Source organism: Peromyscus californicus, unplaced genomic scaffold (genome assembly GCF_007827085.1).
Source record: "Peromyscus californicus insignis strain IS unplaced genomic scaffold, ASM782708v3 Scaffold_17__1_contigs__length_78620276, whole genome shotgun sequence".
NCBI classification, from domain to species: Eukaryota; Metazoa; Chordata; class Mammalia; order Rodentia; family Cricetidae; genus Peromyscus; species Peromyscus californicus.
Window position 1 is genome coordinate 63,886,335 of NW_026294469.1, and position 20,515 is coordinate 63,906,849.

The 20,515-nt window shown below is 44.4% G+C and overlaps 1 protein-coding gene across 8 annotated transcripts in view; it reads left to right on the forward strand.

Annotated features, from left to right (window-relative positions):
- The window catches only part of Dym (dymeclin), a 305,354-nt gene that overhangs the window by 236,526 nt on the left and 48,313 nt on the right, over window positions 1-20,515 (forward strand). For all 8 annotated transcript variants that reach the window (XM_052742555.1, XM_052742554.1, XM_052742561.1 and 5 more), the window contains one exon: window positions 17,055-17,168. In XM_052742555.1, the coding sequence (XP_052598515.1) occupies window positions 17,055-17,168 (114 nt within the window). The remainder of the gene's footprint in view (window positions 1-17,054; window positions 17,169-20,515) is intronic.

The window sequence follows — 20,515 nt, forward strand, 5'->3', positions numbered from 1 at the left end:
TGCTGCAGATTGAGGCCTTTCTTGGTGACATATCGCAGATGTGTAGTCACTAACACAGCTCAAGACTTCCTGACAGGACCAGAGACTCCTCTCAAAGTGCTCAAGCAGCTAGCACTCTGCTCTTCCCTTCCCTAACCTCCTGCCGCCGGCTGCTCCCACTGTATGCTGCTGCTTCTGAGCAGCTGGGAATTCCCTCCCTGTTCTCCTTTGGTCCAGCTGCTTCCTGTGCCGTCCACTTACTGTCCCTGCTGTTGGCAGAGCACACACACTACAGTAGTTTTCTGGGGGAAAGGTGAAATGTGAGCACTTTTTAATTGATAAATAATGTGCTTACAGGATAGAGTGTGGTATTTCAGTATATGTATGTATGAGCTGAGGATGTGGCTTACTGGTTAAAGCATGGGCCAGGCGAGAGTTTGGATCCCTAAAGGATATGTGTATGCCAGGTGGGTCTGACAGCCCACCTCTGATTCCAGTCTTGGAAGTCAGAGACAGGAGACTCCCTAAAGTAAGGTAGCCAGAGAGGTTAGCCCCACTGATGAGCTGAGTTTGAGTCAGAGACCTCAGTGAATAAGCATAAATGTGGTGGTCTGAAGGAGAACGGCCTCCATAGGGTCCTGTATTTGAATACTTGGTCCCCAGCTGGTAGAATTGTTTGGGAAGGACTAGGGGGTGTGGCCTTCTTGAAGTGTATCACTGGGGACAGGGCTTGAGGTTTAAAGAGACCTGCACCATTCCCAGTGACAGTCCCGTCCCCCCACTCCTCCACCCCTGTGCTTTGTGGTTGTGTCTCAACATGTGAGTTCATGATATAAAGCTCTAGCACCTTGTCTCCCTGTCTGCTCCCATGGTCCATGCCATGAAGGTCATGGACTCCAACCCCCTAACCATGAGGTCCAAATCAGACACTTTCCTTTATAAATTGGCCTGGCCAAGGTGTCTTAACAAAGCAATAGAAAAGTAATAACTAAGGCAGTAATCAAAGATGGTTCTCCATAACAACCTCAGGCCCTCACATGCGTATGTACGCTTGTGCACCCACACCCATGCAGACGTGCATATATACACATGAAAATGAGGGGGCTTGTATGCATAGTGACCACATACCCTCCACCATGTATCGTTTCTTTATGTTCAAACCACTCATAGTTTTCACTTCCAGATTTAAAACACGGTTTTTTTTATTTTTTGTTTTTTGTTTTTCGAGACAGGGTTTCTCTGTGTAGCTTTGGAGCCTGTCCTGGATCTCGCTCTGTAGACCAGGCTGGCCTCAAACTCACAGAGATCCACCTGGCTCTGCCTCCCGAGTGCTGGGATTAAAGGTTCGTGTCACCACTGCCCGGCTTGAAATACAGTTTTTTAAGTATTTCGATTTCTGATGTATGGAAATATTTTTATCTTTTGTATGTATATGTTTGTGTCCATGTGTGTATGTTGTATGTATGAGCAGGGCAGTGTGTGCTGTAGTCACATCTCAGCTGTTGGTTCTGCCTTGTTTGAGCCAGGGTTTCTTTTTCACATCTGTGTGTCATGGCGGCCTGACTCGGCCTGCCCAGGGTTTCTTTTTCACGTCGGTGTGTCATGGTGGCCTGCCATCTCACCGCAGACACACTGTGATTACAGATGTGCATTACCAGACCCAGCTTCATTTGTCTTCTGAGACTCCAGACTCAGATTCTCACCCACTGAGCCATCTCTGCAGCCCTGAAAATGTTTTGTTCTTCCATTCCTCCCTCGGATTTCTGGTCTCCCCATCCTTTCCTTGTGCAATGTCTTGGTTTTCTTTACCTTGGTTGTCATCAGTCACTTTCAGACTAAAGATTGATGTTCATTGGTGTCAAATTGGGGGGAGTTATTTCTCCCCTGCTATTTCTCTGTGAGTCTTGTTCTTGGGAGCCTCCTCACATCACTATCATCAGACCTTATTCCTCAGGCCAGCCGTTGTTCTCAGGTGAGAGCCGTCAGGCTCCCTCCAGGGCTCCACAAGCTGTCTGCAGGGTTTCAAAGACTGAGTTAGGAGAGGTTGCTCCAAGCTGGGGTAGGAGTAGGGAATGGCTTCTAAATGCCTCTTGGCTTTGTATGTGATACCTGAATATGTGCATAGTTTCTGGTCAGGCTTCTGATATTTCATTCTTTCTCTATCCATCCTCATAAGGCAGTTTATCAAAGTAGACTTGTGTTCCCACTCCAGTAGTCTGGTATAGATTGGTGAGCACTGAACTGAAGTCAGCCTCAACTCCCTCCATTCCAGTCTCTTACTGCACAGCACGTGACAACGGCTGAGTGCTCTGGGGTCCTCAGAACGGCCTGTGAAAGGAGCTCCAGGGGAGAGTGTTGTAGCAGACCAGTCACTGACCTGCTCCGCAAAGCCACCGACAAAGAGAAATTAAAAAAATAAATAAATTGCTTCTTGATGTAGTGGTACAAACCACTGATCGCAGCAGTCAGGAAGGTGAAGCAGAAGTGTCTGAGTTCAAGGCCAGCCTCAGAAACATTAGAAGACCCTGGAGATGGGTAAGAGGGGAGGAAAAAAGCTCTTTGCTGGTAGTTTAATCAGTGCTTTCCTGTGTCTCTCAGGGTTGCAACCAGAGCAAGACATCAGGCTGCATCTCCTCCTCCTTTTCCGAATCTTGTGTACCACACGAGTGTTACACCAGCTTGTGCATCACACGAGTGTGTACACCAGCGTTGGGCATTTTCTAGTTAGCTCCACTGCAGCCATAATGCAAAAGCCCAGTACAAGTGTTTATTTCCTCAACTGAGACTTGACATTTTAGGCAGTTCTTTAATCCTCGCCATTGTGAACTAGTGCTCCAGGTAGATTTGTTGGTATTTGCATATATGAGAACCTCCTCCAGTTACATCTCAATTATTTCTTTTCTAGTGAGCAGAGGGATAGTACAGAGGCAGGCCGTATCCGTTTAACTCACAGGAAACCTTGGGATTGATCCCCTTGGTTGGGAGCACAAAAATATTTTTTCTGGTTCCAAATCTTCCTTCTTAACATTGGATTTAATTTTCATAAACTCCTACTTTGATTTTTTTAATGTGTATGGCTGTTTTGCCTACATGTGTGTATGTATACCACATGCATGCTATGCCCAAGGAGGCCAGAAGAGCAGGTCGCATCCCCTGGAATCACAGTTGGCATTAATAAAACCATGAAAAAAATTATTACCCCAGAGATACCCATGACAGGCTGCCCCTGCCTTCTGTAATAAGATGGGTAAAAACTATAGACTTTGCTGTACAGTTTCAGGTTTTATGTTAACTGCATGCTTTCGTGTAAGAAAAGAATGTAAACACCAGGGGAGGGAGAATGCAGCCCCAGTCCTGATCCTGACTCTCGGGAAAAGGTACGCAGACCCTAGGTGCTCTCACCCCTTCCTCTGCACAGGCCACTCTTATGGCAGTGTTAAGGACTGGATTGTTGGGTGGACAATGCTCTTCCCTGGGAAAACAGCTTTGTAGAGCAGAATTCATTTGACAAATTCATTGCTGTTTCTTTTTGGAAGTGAAGCACTTAGATTTAAGAATCCTGATGCCCGTGAATTAAAGGGATAACAAAACCCTTTCTCAGCGTGCATAGGAAACGGTGCTAAGCTGCATCTAGCTCGGTCCCCTGGAAAGCTAATGAAGGTGGGCTGCCAGCTGTGCCACCGAGCAACCCCGCTACGGTACGAAGCTGTGACAGAATGGCATTTGACCGGCAAGCTGAGTCTACACTGGGAAGAACTGTAAATATCTAGTGAGAAGCAATAGTTTGGGGCTTTTAAAAGTAAGAGATCTCATGACGAAGTATGTCCTTTATGGGGACCCAGAAGCTTAAACTGTCACGGTGTTGGTTTCTCTTGGGCACAAGTTTTCTAAGCTGGGATGGCTGCTGCATCCACCCGCAGTAGTCTGATTCTCTTACATCTGAGCTGATCCTGAAGGGACAGAGACTATCTGTGAAGCTACTGTAAGGACTTGCCACTGGACCTCGTGGCACACGTTTGCCACAGCTCCTCAAGAGGCTTAGGCAGTAAGATGGCAAGTTCAAGGCCTGCCAGGGTACAAAGAGGGTTCCCAGGAGAATCCCCTGTGGCTGTACTGATGGCATGCTGTGTTTTCTGCCCTTTTATCTTTCTAAGTCAATCTAATGCCATTGTGGCCTTTTATGCTTGGGACACTTGGATGTATGATGATACCTACAAGTGTGGCCTGAGAATGGATATTTCAATGGTGGAGTAGTCTCTTCCATTTTTTTCTAAGTGTGTCTTTTTCAAACTGCAGGGTAGAGAATAGTCTTTATTTTCCAAGTTTATCCAGATCTTTGCATTATAAAAATGTTTAGTAATGGTAATCCTTACTGGCCTCCATGTCTCCACTTTGTAATGTCCCATTGGCTGTGTCTGGCCTTCCTCTTCCTAACCTAGCTCTTGCTTTCCTCCACGGTATCCTAGTTAGGGTTGCTGTTGCTGTGATGAAAGACCATGGCCAAAGCAACTTGGGAGGCAAGGGTTTATTTCACTCATAGTTCCATTTAACAGTTCATTATCAAAAACGGTGAGGACAGGAACTCAAGCAGGGCAGGAACCTGGAGGCAGGCGTTGATGCAGAGGCCATGGAGGGGTGCCACTTCCTGGCTTGCTCCCCATGGCTTGCTCAGCCTACTTTCTTATAGAACCCAGGACCACTAGCCCAGGGATGGCACCACCCACCAATGGAAGGGCCCTCCCCCATCGATCACTAATTAAGAAAATGCCCGACAGCTGGATCTTACAGAGGCATGTCTCGATGAGGTTCTCTCCTTTTACATAACTCTAGCTTGTGTCAAGTTGGCATCAAATTAGCCAGCACACATATCGTCCCATCTTCTTCCTCCCTCGCCCCTCCTTTCACTTCCTCTTTCCCTCTCTTCCTTTGTGGGTGGTCTCTTCAGTACGTGCAGTTAGATAGATGATTATACACCTGCAATCTCTTGAGGGGAAATGCTGTTTAATTCCCAGTACTGTCCACTGTGGTAGTCAAGGTTTTCTTTGTGTTTCTGACAACGTGCTAGCCCGGAGCCAGGAACCCTGTGGTCACAGATGTGATGACGGTAGGTCTTTGAGCTAGCACATCCTTTGGAAGATTTAATTTTAAATTTGCATTTAAGCCATTTGTTTCTTTTCTCCTCTCCTGCTTCTTCGTTTTTGCTTTTGTCGTATGCTTGCCTGGCATTACATGTCATACCTTAACCTTCACTGTAAAATAAGTCTCTGAGGTATAGTCAATTTAATCCTCAATTTACACATAATGAAACAGGGTTAGAAAGATTGGTTTGCTCACAGCCATCCAATACAGAAATGGTAGAGCAAGAAGTCAAGGTCAAATGGTGTAATAATAAGGCCCATGCCTGCTCAGCATGCCTCCCTCCTCACCCAGTCAATTTCTCTTTATTTGCCTCTTTATCCCTGAGAACCATCTGATCTAACCATCCACACAAGCAGGAATCTCTTACTGTTTCCTCTCCTTCAGGATCATACTCTGCAGAGTCCAGTCAGTTTGTATTCTGTATTGCAGTAGTAGTGAAAATGGGAAATACTGTTGGTAACCATGCTACTTATGTGCATTAAAATATCTCTGAGAGCTGCCTCCCTGAAATGCATTTGAAACAAGACTGGAAAGAGGTAGATAGTGAGCCCCGTTGCTCCCTAGATGCAGAGTGTTCTAGGCTGAGAACAGAGGGGTGAGATGAGGTAAAGGATAACTGTCTGGGAAAGAATGGGAGGAGGCATGTTGAGAAGATGGGTGAGGCCAGGTAATAGGTACTCATTTGTCAACTCATTAAACTGTTCAGTTAAAATGAGCAAGTCCTTCTATTGCATGATAAACTATACCTCAATAAATTTACTACTAAAAACTAAATTTCCTGATAGAAGACAATGAAAGAATTTCCACTGTAGATGTAATTCAGTGTAGATGTAGCCAACGGTCTTATCAGACAAGAAACACAGAGCCAATTCAGAGAAGAAAGCCAAGAGGTCAGAGCCAAGAGCCTCACCCTTCCTGATTCAGGGATCCTCCTCAGCCAAGAGAGCTCTCCGAAAGAGAGAGCCCTACTTCCTGTGTGTCTGTCTCTATATTCTCCTTGTTCTGGCTTCTCATTGGTTGTAAACCCAATCATGTGACTGCCTCGTCACTGCCTGTATGTACCGCCCTCCAGGTCCTTAAAGGCGTATGCCACCACTGCCACGCACTTGCTATGGCTCTAATAGCTCTGACCCCAGGCAACTTTATTTATACCACCACATTCCACTCAACAAAGAAAAAAAAAATAGAAAGGCATGAGGGGATTTTGTTGTTATTGTTTGTTTTTTTGTGGTAGTGGTGGTTTGGGGAGTTGTTTGTTTGGTTTGGGATTTTGTTTTGTGTTTTTGTTTTGCCCATCACTGAGCTGAGGTCACAGGGCAGCCAGAATGCCTCGATCCCAAGAAGGAACAGGCCCACTCCCCCACCATTCTCTAAATTTAGGTGAGATGCCAGGACTGGATCCCTGTGTCACAGCACAGAAGGACCAGACCGCTACCATGCAAGTGAATGAGAAGTCAAGTGTCGATTTAAAAATTTGCCTGAGGATAAGAATAACCTGAGATAACACGACAAAACACTTAAGACCCCAAACATGGGTAATTTATACTCAAATATGTTTTATAGTGAAAATGCTAGTTTGCCCAGGAGCTGCAGACATGAACTAGTATTTGTCCCTGTGACCCTGCTGGACCCTTTTCTCACAGGGGTACAGAAATCTTACACTGTTGTGGGTACCACACTTTGTTGCCCTTAGGACACTTGGTTACTACAAAAAATGGAAGAAAACAACACCTATTTGGGAGGAAGGGTAAAGACACTGCATTAGCCTTTAAGAATTACCATTAGAAGTGTCTGTCTATCACCATAGAATTATTTGGCTGCCATGGGGGAAAAAAAGTAAAAAAGATAAGGGAAACTGTCCCAGCCAGCCCCAGACATACAACCTGCTTAAACACTTAGTTTTAGAATAGCAGGTCCAGAGTAACTCAGAACCCACTGCCTTTTGCCACTAGCCTAGCAAGTGCTGAGTCATAAGCAACAGCCATCCAGTACTGAGAAAGGATCAACAACATGGATAGGAACCAAGTTCAGACACCAGGGATATCCAGAAGCAGAAGGTGGAGGGTGACTGTTAAAGCCTGTACACCCGCAGGTCCTAAAGAAAAGGCTCACTAGATGCTGAGGTACGCTGACGGGAGCCATGGCAGCAACAGTCTCCAGTCCAGTTTACCTTCTGAATAAATTATTTCATCCAGTACTAAACCAAACACAATGAGATAAAAAAAAAAAAAATCCATAAAATGTATTATCAAGAAACAACAGAGTAGACTCAGTGATGATTCAGATGTTAAAACTATCAACCAAACACTTAAAGTATGATTAATGTCATTAAAATGTCTAAGATGACTGCCAACAAAGCATGACCCCCAGCCAAATCCAGACTGAGGCATGGCTTGTACAGCCTCTGAACTGAGGACAGCATCATCTACAGGTTTTGTTTGCATTGTTTTGTTTTGCTTTTAGTTTTTCGAGACAGGGTTTCTCTGTATAACAGCCCTGGCTCTCCTGGAACTCACTCTGTAGACCAGACTGGCCTCAAACTCACAGAGATCCGCCTGCCTCTGCCTCCCGAGTGCTGGGATCAAAGGTGTGCGCCACCACCGCCCGGCTTTAGTTTTAATGAATACTGTATAATAGAGCCGTCTCTGTGACTCACAGAGCCTACAGTACTTTCTCCCTTGTCCTTTATAGGAAAAGTTTGCTGACTCCTTACCTGGTAGAATAGATGACAGCATGTATAAACAGCTAGAGAAACCCAGAGATGGACACTACAAGGAAAAAAATAAAATGGATTGCTGTGGCAAAGAATTGCCATGACTTGCTCATCAATAGGCCTGGGTGTAGCCAAGGGATAGGGGATATGATTTTTAAAGATAGATCACTAGAAATAATGCTAACAAACACAAAGAAAAATGTGGGAAATGAGAATGGAATATCCAAGAACTGGAAGATGACATCAGATGGTCCAACATACATGTAATTAGTGTCAGAAGGAAAAGAGAAAGAGCAGGCCTAAAGAAATAAAAAGGGCCAGGTGGTGGTGTCGCATGCCTTTAATCCCAGCACTCAAGGGGCAGAGGCAGGCAGATAGATCTCTGTGAGTTCAAAGCCAGCCTGGTCTACAGAGTGAGTTCCAGGACAGCCAGGGCAACACAGAGAAACCCTGTATCAAAGAAAGGAAGGAAGGAAGGAGGGAGGGAGGGAGGGAGGGAGGGAGGGGGGAGGGAGGGAGGAAGGAAGGGAAGAAAGGAAGGAAGGAAGGAAGGAAGGAAGGAAGGAAGGAAGGAAGGAAGGAAGGAAGGAAGGAAGGGAAAAGGCTGTCAAAGCACAGATCCAAGACTCAGAGAACTCCAGGCAGGATAAGTCCATTTAACACCCACACACTATTTAAATATTTAGAATGTAAAGAAAAGAGAAAATACAGACTTAACTGCAGTTAGAGAAAAGAGAAGTGTTGTATCGACAAGCACTTAGAATGGAGGAAGACAGACAGTAACAGGACTCATCTCCTTGTCAAAAACTGTACAGTGAGATGGGGAAGTCTTGGTGACCTAGAATCTACATTCCATAGACACAATCTCTAGAATCTAGACCATAATGAAGATACTTTCAGACAGAGAACGCCTACTGCTATTAGAGATACACTGCAAGAAATCCCAAGGAACTTATCTGAACAAAAATCCATACTTGGCAAAAACTTGGTTCTACAAAAAGAAATGGAGGGTGGGAGACGATGGCAGTGTTGGGGCTGAATTTGATTCCCTATCACCCATGTAAAAGCCAGATGTGGCCGGGCGGTGGTGGCACACACCTTTAATCTCAGCGCTTGGGAGGCAGAGGCAGGCGGATCTCTGTGAGTTCGAGGACAGCCCTGGGCTATAGAGTGAGATCCAGAAAAGGTGGTAATTCAGTAGCTACCATAGGAAATACAGAAACCAATGAGCATGGCTGCATTTCAATAAAACTTTATTTGTAAAAACAGACAACAGGCTTAGATTCAGGAAAAGCTTTTATTTAAAACATTTTTATGATAAAAAAAAACTATTCAAATAAGTATTAAAGAAAACTGCCTGTATCTAGGACTAACTTCTAATTTTTCTGAAAATAATGAAACTCATCTGTATTTTGAAAGAGAATATTTTTATGCAAATCCATGTTAAAATTAAAAAAGTTTCAGTTGGCATTAGCAGTGTATTAAGCTCATGATAATGATGCTGGTTTTAATATGGAAAACTTTACTGGAATTTGCTTCAGGCTTCATATTGTACTGCTACTTTAAATAAGATGACCTTTGACAAAGTCCCTTCATCCACAGCGTAGGAATCAATAATGATAAAGCTTGAGATTAGTCTGTTACGTGAAACCTAAGCACAGGACTACCACTGCTGCATTTAGCCAATCAATGTGCTTCCTTCCTTGGTGCTCTAGATCCCGACACAACACTGCACATAGATATGATTTGTAAGAGCTGATTTTTGTCACAAAGGTAAATTAAAGCACTAATATAGACTAATGGTGACATCCTGTGAGCACTCACTGTATGTAAGGACTTTTTACTATCCAGATAACCTAATTCTCTCAGCTGACCATCAGGCAGGCACTGTACGTTACATCACTTACAGATCGGGACACTGAGCATGAAGAAATGAAACAACTTGCCAAGACTTTGTAGAGAGCTAAGATTTAAAGCCAAGCTGTTTACCAGCAAGTGTGTTCTCTACACCACGGCATGATGCCACCTTTGGGAGCAGTTGAGCATCCTACAAATCACACTGCTGGTACACATCCCAGATGTAGACATCATCTTGAGCACTCTTCTTGGTCTCTGCTCTCGTACACTCTCGTCTCTTACCTGCCCAGTGTACACCACCTTTCCTGAAAGCAGAAAGCAAGATCTTACATTGAGTAGACTGTCAAAATATATGTTGATTAAAACAAAAACACACGCCTCTAATCCCAGCACTCAGGAGGCAGAGGCAGGCGGATCTCTGAGTTCGAGGGCAGCCTGGTCTACAAAGTGAGTTCTAGGACAGGTTCCAAAGCTACACAGGGAAACCCTGTCTTGGAAAAATAAATAAATAAATAAATAAATAAATAAATAAATAAATAAATAAATAAATAAATAAATAAAATAAAACAAAAGCACATGCCTCTAGTCGCAGCATTCAGGAGGCAGAGGCAGGCAGGCCAGCCAAGGCTGCACAGTGAGTCCTGTCATCCTCCCCTATCCCCCCCACCCCCCCCAAAAAAAAAGCTTGGGGGAAAACCAAACAAATAATGAGGAAATACATCATTTTTTGCTTTCTAAAACATGTTTATTAGTGCCTTTGGGAAAAAAAACAAGCCATATGTAGCCTATTCCTTTAATCCCAACATTCAGAAGACAGAGGCAGGAGGATCTCTGTGAGTTTGAAGCCAGTCTGGTCTGCATGGTGAGTTCCAGGACAGCTAGAGCTACATAGTGAGACCCTGCCTCAATGACTCTTCTTTTTTTCTTTCTTTCTTTTTTTTTAACCGGAGCTGAGGACTGAACCCAGGGCCTTGCGCTTGCAGGGCAAGGCGCTCTTCTGGAGGACCCAAGTTTGTAAGACAAATTGCTAAACAGTCTTAAAAAAAAAAAACCCAGGGCCAGATATTGGGGTGAAAATTGAGAGATCAGAGAAGCAGAAAGAAGCCAGCCACGTTCTTACTGCTAGGAAATCCTCAGCCTAAGAGAGAGCTACTTCCTGTATACCCACCTATACGCCTTTCTGTGCTCTGCCTTCTTACTTGCTCTCTCCCCCTAGCCACATCACTTTCCTCTTTCCGCCCAGCTCTCTCACTTCCTGTCTGTCTGTATAGACCTCCAGACCTCTATGGTTAACTAGTGCTGGGAATTAAAGGCATGTGCCACCATGCCTGGCTCTGTTCCCAGTGTGGCCTTGAACTCACAGAGATTCAGATGAATCTCTGCCTCCAGAATGCTAGGATTAAAGGCATGTGCTACCATTGCCTGACTTCTATATTTAATATAGTGGCTGGCTTTTCCCTTTGATCTCCAGATAAGCTCTATTGGGGTGCACAGATAAAATATCACCACACAAGTTCTGTTCCCAGCACCTGATGTCAGGCAGCTCACAACTGCTCATAACAACAGCTCCAGGAGGCTCAGGCCTCTTTCATGTGCACATACTTCTGTACAGATACATACACATAATTAAACATAATAAAAATAAAATTTTAAAAACCTAGTGCTTCTCTTTTGATTCTTGGGAGGGTGGCTATTTTGCAAGGAAGAATGTTTGCCCGGCTAGCGCATACTGGCTCCTTTCACCTCACCTACCCTGGGAAAGCTGCTCATATCTGTAAACCTGTGGTGTAAGGCTATTCACTGCTTCACAACAGGTGGTTAGATTGGATTTTTTTGTAGCACGAACCCTAATTGGTCTTAATAATAAAAGCACAGAGATAGAGTGGTAAATACGAAAGATAAGAAAGACAAAGGAACAAACCACAGCCACCTTTTATCTTGCCAACTCCTCAGCCTGAAAAAGGGGCCTGCCAAACTCTTGTCTCTGCCTGCATTATAGTCCTCTCTCCGCCCAGACATATCACTTCTTGTTTCCTCCTCCCTAGTGCTTGGATTAAAGGTGTATGCCACCACTGCCTGGCCTCTATGGCTAACTAGTAGCTAGCTCTGCACTCTGATCTCCAGGCAAGCTTTATTTGTTAGAGCACAAACAAAATATCACCACAGTTTTTAGTTGTTGTGTGAGTTGATAGAAACTACACTACATCATAGGCATCATCACTGTAGTTATCTTCAAATTCTAAACAGCTAGTAGAAAACACAAGCTCTTTGAATTTTTTTTTAAGATTTGCTAGTATTGAATTCTGATTTTGTCTGAAATGTTTGGCTCAACAACCTACATTATATCCTTCATCTTTAGTATTTCTTATTTTAAGCACTAAGCTTATCTTGGCATACCAGCACATATCTGTAATCCTAGCACTCAGAAGCTGAGACAGGAGAATTGCAAGTTCTAGGCCAGTTTTGGCTGCATAAGGAGACCCTTGTTTTCAGTAGGTAGGTAGGTAGGTCGGTCGGTCGGTCAGTCGGTCGGTCGGTCAAATTGTTTTGTTTTGAAAGCATACTTGGTGGTAGAGCACTTGCCTAACATGCAAAGAGCCCTGTGTTTGATCCCTAGCACTATGGCAGCACATCGGAGACCTCCAAGTCTGAAGCCTGGGCTCCATTTGTTGCCTGAGGATTGGTGGAGACTCAGGGGAGCATCTAAGCTCTAGCTGTTCCTGACACTCTCATCTGCTCATCTTTTTGTCATCACATTTACTCATCTGTAGAAAGAGATTTTATCAGCCTTGTAGAATCACTGTGGACATGAAATAAACAGCATGGAGAGAATGCATGCTCCAGGATAAAGACCCAGTAACGGTTCACTTCCTTCCCTCCTAATGTAGAAAGTATACTTCTCTTCTAGAAGTAGTTCTTTTATCATTTTTTAAGTACTGCTTTTTTTTTAAGATTTATTTATTTTATGTGCATTGGTATTTTGCCTGCATGTATTCCTGCATGAGGGTATTGGGTACCCTGAAACTGGAATTACAGACAGTTGTGAGCTGCCATATGGGTGCTGGGAATTGAACCCAGGTCCTCTGGAACAGCAGCTAGTGCTCTTAACTACTGAACCAGCCCCCCTTTTATCATTTTCTAAAATAGTGACATTCTGAATGCAAAGACATTAGAATGTCAACTTTAAATGTACAAATGAGACAGTTTTTTAAACTATATAATAAATAAATGAATGAAATTTACTTAGAACTGGGCCACATGGCCACCCTGCCATTCTCCTGGTGACAGGAGAATTCTTTCATGGCTTAGAGGCAAGTCAGTGAACAGAGTGAACAAAACAGGCCTGTCATCATATCACTTTGTTCTTTGGTGAAGTGATATGTGAGTACTCATGCTTTTGTTGGCCTGTTGTGTCTCTAAGTATATGAGTGCTGTGGGTTCCACTTGACTTTCAATTGTGAGTGTTTTGTTGTCTTGATCAGCAACCCCCCACAAGTTGCACCAGTGTCCCTCAAGATCCTGGGACAGGCCCACTAGAGACTCGTTTGTTCATGTAAAAGAGATTCCATTTTCCCAGCAGTATTGGCACTGGGCTGCAGTTGTTACTTGGCAGTAGAGCCCTTCCTGTATAGTATCGGCTCTGACACTGCCACAGGGTGAACCACCAAACTCCAGGTATTCTGAGAGATGAAGGAGGTGCTCGGGATGCAGGTTTGGCAGGCATACTCCCCTCTGGCTCCCTCACACTGTGTTACATTGTGTTCTAGTGGTCTAGTGGCTGGGGATATCCCTCAGTGTAGACCTCTTGCCTAGCATATGCAAAACATGGATTCCCCCACAAAAAAGAAGGCAAAGGAAGGAAGGATGGGAGGGACGAAGGGAGGGAAAGAAAAAGAAAAGCAGTTGTGTTCCTATAGGATCTAAATTCAAGTCAACAATCTTTGAGAAAGTCCTTTTTATCCCCCAGGTATTGTATTGTATTATATTGTATTGAAAGAAAAGCAATCAGATCTGCATGTGTGACGAAGGACAATGCAAAGCCAGCACCCTCTTCTCCTAGAATAGGTGCCACCTCATGAGATGGAAGAAGTGAGGCTCCCACCAGTCTCTCAGGCAGTGGGCCCATCAGCCTGGCTAGGGAGGTTTCTGTTTGGTTCTCTAGAGTCAGTAATGTGTCTGCCCGCTGTGACAGCGCACGCCTTTAATCCTAGCACTCAGGGGCAGAGGCAGGCGGGTCTCTGTAAATTCAAGGCCAGCCTAGTCTACAGAGTGAGTTCTAGGACAGCCAAGGTTATAGAGAGAGACCCTGTCCCAAGATAGATAGATGTAGATAGACAGACAGATGGATAGATAAATTAACATAAAAAGTGTCTTTCTAGGAATTATATTTTGTTTGCTATTGATGTGAAGCCTTTGTGATTAGCAGAAATTATGATACCCAGTTACTCAGGTTTTTCAATAATAGTTTAATAAGTACCAAAATTCTTTTGAGTCACCACAGCAAGTAATTCTTTAAAATCGAGTTCATTTTGTCTTTACCTCACTCTTGTTCATTTCCTTTTGTGTTATATTTATACATGTATATAAATATATACATGTATAGATAGACATATGTGTGTGTATATATATGGGTGGGCATGCCGTGACACATGCGTGAAGATCAGAGGACAGCCTGTGAGAGTCCATTCTCTCCTTCCACAACATGGGTTCCGGAGAGTAGGTCATCAGGCTTAACAGTAAGCACTGTTATTCACTGAGCCACCTTGGCAGTCCATTCGTGTCTTTTTATGCTCAGTTTATGATATATAAAACATTAATGCTGGGCTGGAGAGGTTGCTCAGTGGTTAAGAGCACTGGCTGCTCTTGCAGAGGACCAGAGTTCAGTTCCCAGCACTGGCAGTTCACAACCACTTGTTACTCCAGTTCCAAGGAATCTGATATCTTCTTCTGACTGCCTTGGGCATCAGACCATGCACACTCATACACATAAAAATGATTTTAAATCTCCTTTGAAAATTAATACTGCAGTATGTTGCATGACTTATAAATAAATGGAACATATTACAAGTACATACTTGTTTTAACGTGTAGGCATATTTGGTCAGAAAAGTTTAAAGACCTCTGGCCTAGATTCTGGCTGACTTTCAGAAGCATCCGGGACATCAGTCTGGTGGTCTCTGAGCAGGCCCAGGGTTGGTGTCAGGAGGCTTTGTGACCGCCTCTGATGGCCTGTCACATTTAAGAGCCATTCAGTGTGTGCTGTATCTACACTGTATGCCGATTATCATCCAATGGCAAAACACCAGCTTTTAGTAAATAGTCAAAAATGTAAGCCTCACGTATCCATTCTGAGTTTTAGTCATAAACTAGTTCACTGGATTTTGGTTTTGGTCTTGATTTTATTTATTTTTTTTATTTCTTAGAATGTTTTTTAACACATGTTCCTACTCTTTAAGTATTTTTGGCCAAAGAAATTAATTTATGCATGAGTATTAGGTTAAGTCACATGAAATTGACAATATCCTTTTTTAAACCATTTTGTATATCTTAGGGGTCAGCCGTCTTCCTGATCTGTAACATTGTGCTTTTAATAATAATTTCTGGAAAATGGCCATGACATTCTTTGTGATTTGTTGGACTGGTTGGTCGGCATGGGTTCTGCAGAACTCAAGAGTGAACCCAGGGTTCCCCACGAGCTACCGAGCATTCTAACACTAAGATACATCCCCTGCTCCCCTTTCAGTTAATTTGGGTTTTATTTTGGTATGTATGTTTATGTTGCTGTGTGCAGGTGCACACACGTGTCTGCACACATGTGGAGACCAGGAGTCACTCCTCCAGCGGAACACCTTTCTTTCTTCCTTTACTTCTTTTTTCTTTTCTGAGACAGTGTTTCAGTGACCTGAAACTCACCTAGTAGGGTAGACTAGCTGGTCAACAAGCCCCAGGAACCCTCCTGCCTCTGCTTCCCTGCCATTCAGGTCATAAGCACGAGCTTCTATATCTGTTTTTTTTAACCTGGTTTGGTTTTTTTTTTTTGTTTTGTTTTGTTTTGTTTTGTTTTGTTTTTTGAGACAACGTTTCTCTGTATTGTTTTGGTGCCTGTCCTGGAACTCACTTTGTAGACCAGGCTGGCCTCGAACTCACAGAGATCCGCCTGCCTCTGCCTCCCGAGTGCTGGGATTCAAGGCATGCACCACCACCTCTACATCTGGATTTTTTTATGTGAGTTTTGGGAACTGAACTCTGTTCCTCATACTTGCAAAGCAGACTTCACCCAGTGTGAGACCCTTACCCCGCTGCTTTTAATTTTCAATTACAAGTTTTCAGTGATCTGGAATGGGGCTATGTTAGCATTTTACTACATAGTTCAGACTCTGTGGTGACGTCAAGTGGAAGTGATGGTGGATTGCTGTTGATTATCCCTGGTGATCGGGGTAGGAATGCTGCAGATGGCCAGGCATGGTGGTGCACGCCTTTAATCCCAGCACTCAGGAGGCAGAAGCAGGTGAATCTCTGAGTTTGAGGCCAGCCTGGTCTACAGAGTGAGTTCCAGCACAGCCCAGGGCTATTACAAAGAGAAACTCTGTCTCGAAAAACAAAAAACAAAAACAAAAATAAACCATTGTGGATGAATTAAAATCATAGATAATCCCCAAATACCATTTTAGCCATTAACTTAAAATTCTTTTCCTGGTAAGACTTCTCCCGAGGTCTCTTTTTAAGCTCGGAAATTGACTCGTTGAAGATCTACTTTCTCTTTCCGCATTCTGCTCTGCGCGGTTCCATAACCAAGAACAAATAAAGGACGGTAATATGGAGGTGGCAGGATCAAGACTCTTGAATCGAGCGTGAATAACCACCATGATACACGGGGCTGACTCTTGTGTGACCCTCAAACCCTAGAGAGAGGGGTCTGTGGCTAGGAGGTCAGATAAAGCAGAATCCAGTCCTTTAAAGCAGAAGTAGGAAACCCTGACTTGAGGTGAGAAGGGCGTCTCTGAAAATGCTTGTCAGACAACTGCCTGGTTAAATGTGTGCCTTCCATGTCACACACCTGTAACCCCAGCTACTTGGGAGGTTGAGGCAGGAGGACTACAAACAGATTATCGAGAAACAATAACTTTGGGGCTGGCAGGATGACTCAGAGGTTAAGAGCACTGGCTGCTCTTGCAGACGGCCTGGTTCAGTTCCCAACACCCACATTCTGGCTCACAGCCATCTGTGACTCCAGCTCCTAGGGCTCTGACCCCCTCTTCTGACCTGTGGACACCAGGCATGCAGGTAGTGCACATATATACATGCAGGCAAAACACATAAAATCAAAATAAGTAAGTCTTTTCCTTAAACGGCTCTTTCATTACAGGTGATCTCCTTCTTCAGCTCAAGGCTGCTACAGGCTGGAGCTGAGCTGTCAGTGGAAAGAGTCTTGGAAATCATTAAACAAGGGGTTGTGGCGCTGCCCAAGGACAGACTAAAGGTAAGCCGACTAAAGACTTGTCTGCTGACCCTGGCTCTTGGTCATTTATGCTCACATCAGCATCTAGCTGTACTCGGAATCATACCGCTTACCCTATACTCATAGGTCAGAGAGACCGAATATTTGCTTTGCTCTACCCGATACCAAAACTGCAGTTCAGACGAGAACAGTCAAATATGCTTTGACATCACTGAGTAGCCCATGAGTAACCCCTGCACACCCCATGAGCAACTCTACTGTTAACACACATATTTTTAATCCAGTCAAACAAATTGAATCATACAAACCTCACCAAAGGTTAATGGGAAGGTGGAGGTGGTGATGATGCCAGTTACTGTGGGGTCTGACGCTTGTGAGTGCCTCCCCATGCCTCCCCGTGTCATTCTGGGGCCTCAGCATCTGAGTGTGTACCTCATTCAATCCCCTTCTCAAGTAGCTAGTGTCAGCAGCTGAAGTCATCAGGGGATGAAGCCAGCATAGGAAGGTTAGTTTACCCAGAGGACTAGTTTACCCAGAGGACTAAACCAGAGAGTGGTTGAGCTGAGTCAGGCCCAGGCAGTCTGGCTCCAGAGCCCTTGCTTGCGATCCATACACTGCTTGCTGTATGCCTTCATACAGTAATGAAAAGTACTTCATGGAAGCAGGGGAAATACTGCATTTGAGAAAATACTTACGTTTGTGTGGCAGAGGCACTCGAAGTGAACTCATGGGCGAAAGTCCACACCTCACACCTGATCCCTTAGTGCAGTGGTTCTGTCTTCCTAGCGCTGCGACCCTTCAGTACAGTTCCTCGTGTTGTGGTGAACCCCAACCATAAATTATTTTTGTTGCTACTTCATAACTATAATTTGGCTACTGTTATGAATTGTATTGTAAATATCTGTTCATATGGTCTTAGGTGAGCCCTATGATAGGGTCATTTGGTCCTCCCAAAGGGGTCATGACCCACAGGTTGAGAACCATTGCCTGGAGCCTGGTGTGGTGGCTTAAGTCATCTCACGAGCACTAAAACTTAGATTTGTGATGATAGCTTTTCTCTCTCAGAAAATACAAGAAACTATAAAGGTGAGGATAGTTTATACGTCAAAGAAGACAATTCACTTTTCAGTTTATGGTAGCAGAGAACACAGTAAGATCTGTAAGCTAAAAGTAAGACATTTTGCTGAAAGTGTATGTAGCTCGTAACAAGGAAGAATTGTTCAAGAGGGTAGAAATTAAACAAAACTGTTGCCCACCCAATTGCTAATGGTTTCATGTAAACAGATACAAGAAGGGCATTTCCAGATCTATATCCCTAGCCTCCTCTCCGTTCTCCTCCAGGCTATAGAGGAGATCTAAGGTCGTTGTATTTCCCAGAATCCTCTTCTCCCCATGATACCACAGTTGCTGGAGATTTGGAGAAGCTGTTCTCTAGAGACAGCCCCCGGCCTCCACCAGCAGTGTTAGTCAGCTTTTCATTACTGTAACACAATGCCTGAAGGAATCAACTGGCAAAGAGAGATTTGTTGTGGTAGTTTCACCCTGTGAATCAGTTGGCCCAAGTGCTTTGGGCCAGTCTTGAGACAGCATGTTATGACAGAAGCTTGTGACAAAACAAAATTCCATACCTAGTTCAGAGCTCAGGAACCGAAGAGGAAAGAACTGGGGCTGCAGAGTTCCCCAGTAACCCACAAACCTGCCCAGTCCCTCTCAACGCTTCCACTAAATGCTTAGCTGCTCCAGGAGCAGGACACCAAGTCCTTAATGTCTGGGCCTTTGGAGAACATTCTGTATCCAGACTAGAGCCTGTCTTGCAGTAGGTGACTGAGGTTGTCAGTGGCCCCCAGAGATGCTGAAGTTTGCAGCAGCTCACAGAAAGCTCTGGAGCACTTCCGTGGTATTGGCTATCATGTCCCAGCTTTCCTGTTCTGTGGCTCTCAGGAAGTCAGATGTACTTGATTGATATGAGTAGCTGCTGTTTAACCCTACCAAACCGGTCAGAGAAATAAAACTCCTGACTTCAGTAGATCATGATTCAATATGAAGAACTCAAAATCTCAGAAACGCACAGTGAAGGGAAACCACAGAATGTGCAAGGCCATCACCAGCAGTGTGATGGTGGTGCATCAGGGTGGGCATCCAGGAGCAGCTGGCAAGGCTTCAGCTGAAGTCCACAGGCCTGCCCACCGCTGGCACTAGACCTGGATTTCCTGTGTCCTTCGGGGTATGTACGTACCACCTCTATTGCCGCACCGGGCTCTCAGCCATTGCCCCACTGGAGAGCATGAAAGGGAAAGAGAGGATTCAGTGACCCACGGACAGTGTCTAAAGACACTGGGGATGGATGCATCGTGAGAAGCAGCTAGCCATCCTGTGCACTGTGCGTAAGAGGCACGAGGAGCAATCTGAGCCTGCTCAGACAGCAGCGGACTGTGCTGGGAGGAGCAACCCGGGCTCTTCAGTCCAGAAAGAGAGGACACGGTTACTACTTATGCACCCTCCCATTCTCAATATGGCCTTGTCTCTGTCTCCCTCGTTGAGTTGGTTGAGAATGTCCTTTCAACAAAATTGAAGCCCACGATGAGTAAATGAATAGCAAAAGAGGAACTAGCCCCATTTTTTATTTTTACTGTATTTTTTATTTGACACAGTAAATGTGCATATCTACGTTTTAATACAAGTGTTGGTGTGTGGGGTCAGATCAGGGTAGTGGTATATCCATCATCTCAGACATTTGCTGTTTGTTCTGGGAACATTCAAAAACTCTCGCTTCAGCTGTTATGAGATAGTCTCTTGATTAGCACCAACCGTAGTAGTTCTACTGTGCTAAAAGTTGTTCACCTCATATTTCCATAAACCAGCCTCCTGCCACACACCCTGGCTGGGCTCTGGAACCACTCTTCTACACTCTGCTTGTCTGAGATAGATCAGCATTGTTCTTCCACATCTAAGTGAGAACATACGATGTTTGTCTTTGTGTGCCTGACTGATTTCCATCTCCCATCCATGTTGTGTAGATGGCAGAATTGTTCACAGTTGAGTACTATTCCATTGTGTGTGTACTACATTTCCTTATCCATTTACTCATCCACACGCCCTGGGATGATTCCACTTCATGGCTATTGTGAAGAGTGAGGCAAGCAGGAAAATGGGGCTGGCTTATTTTAGATATATATCCAATACTAGGATTGCTGGATGTCTTGGTTGGGTTTCTATTGCTGCGATAAAAAAACATTACCAAAAGCACCTTGGAAGAAAGGGTTTATTTCATCTTACAGCTTATATTCCATCATCCAAGGAAGTCAGAACAGGATCTCAACCCAGGCAGAAACCTGGAAGCCAGAGCTGATGCAGAGGCCATGAAGGAG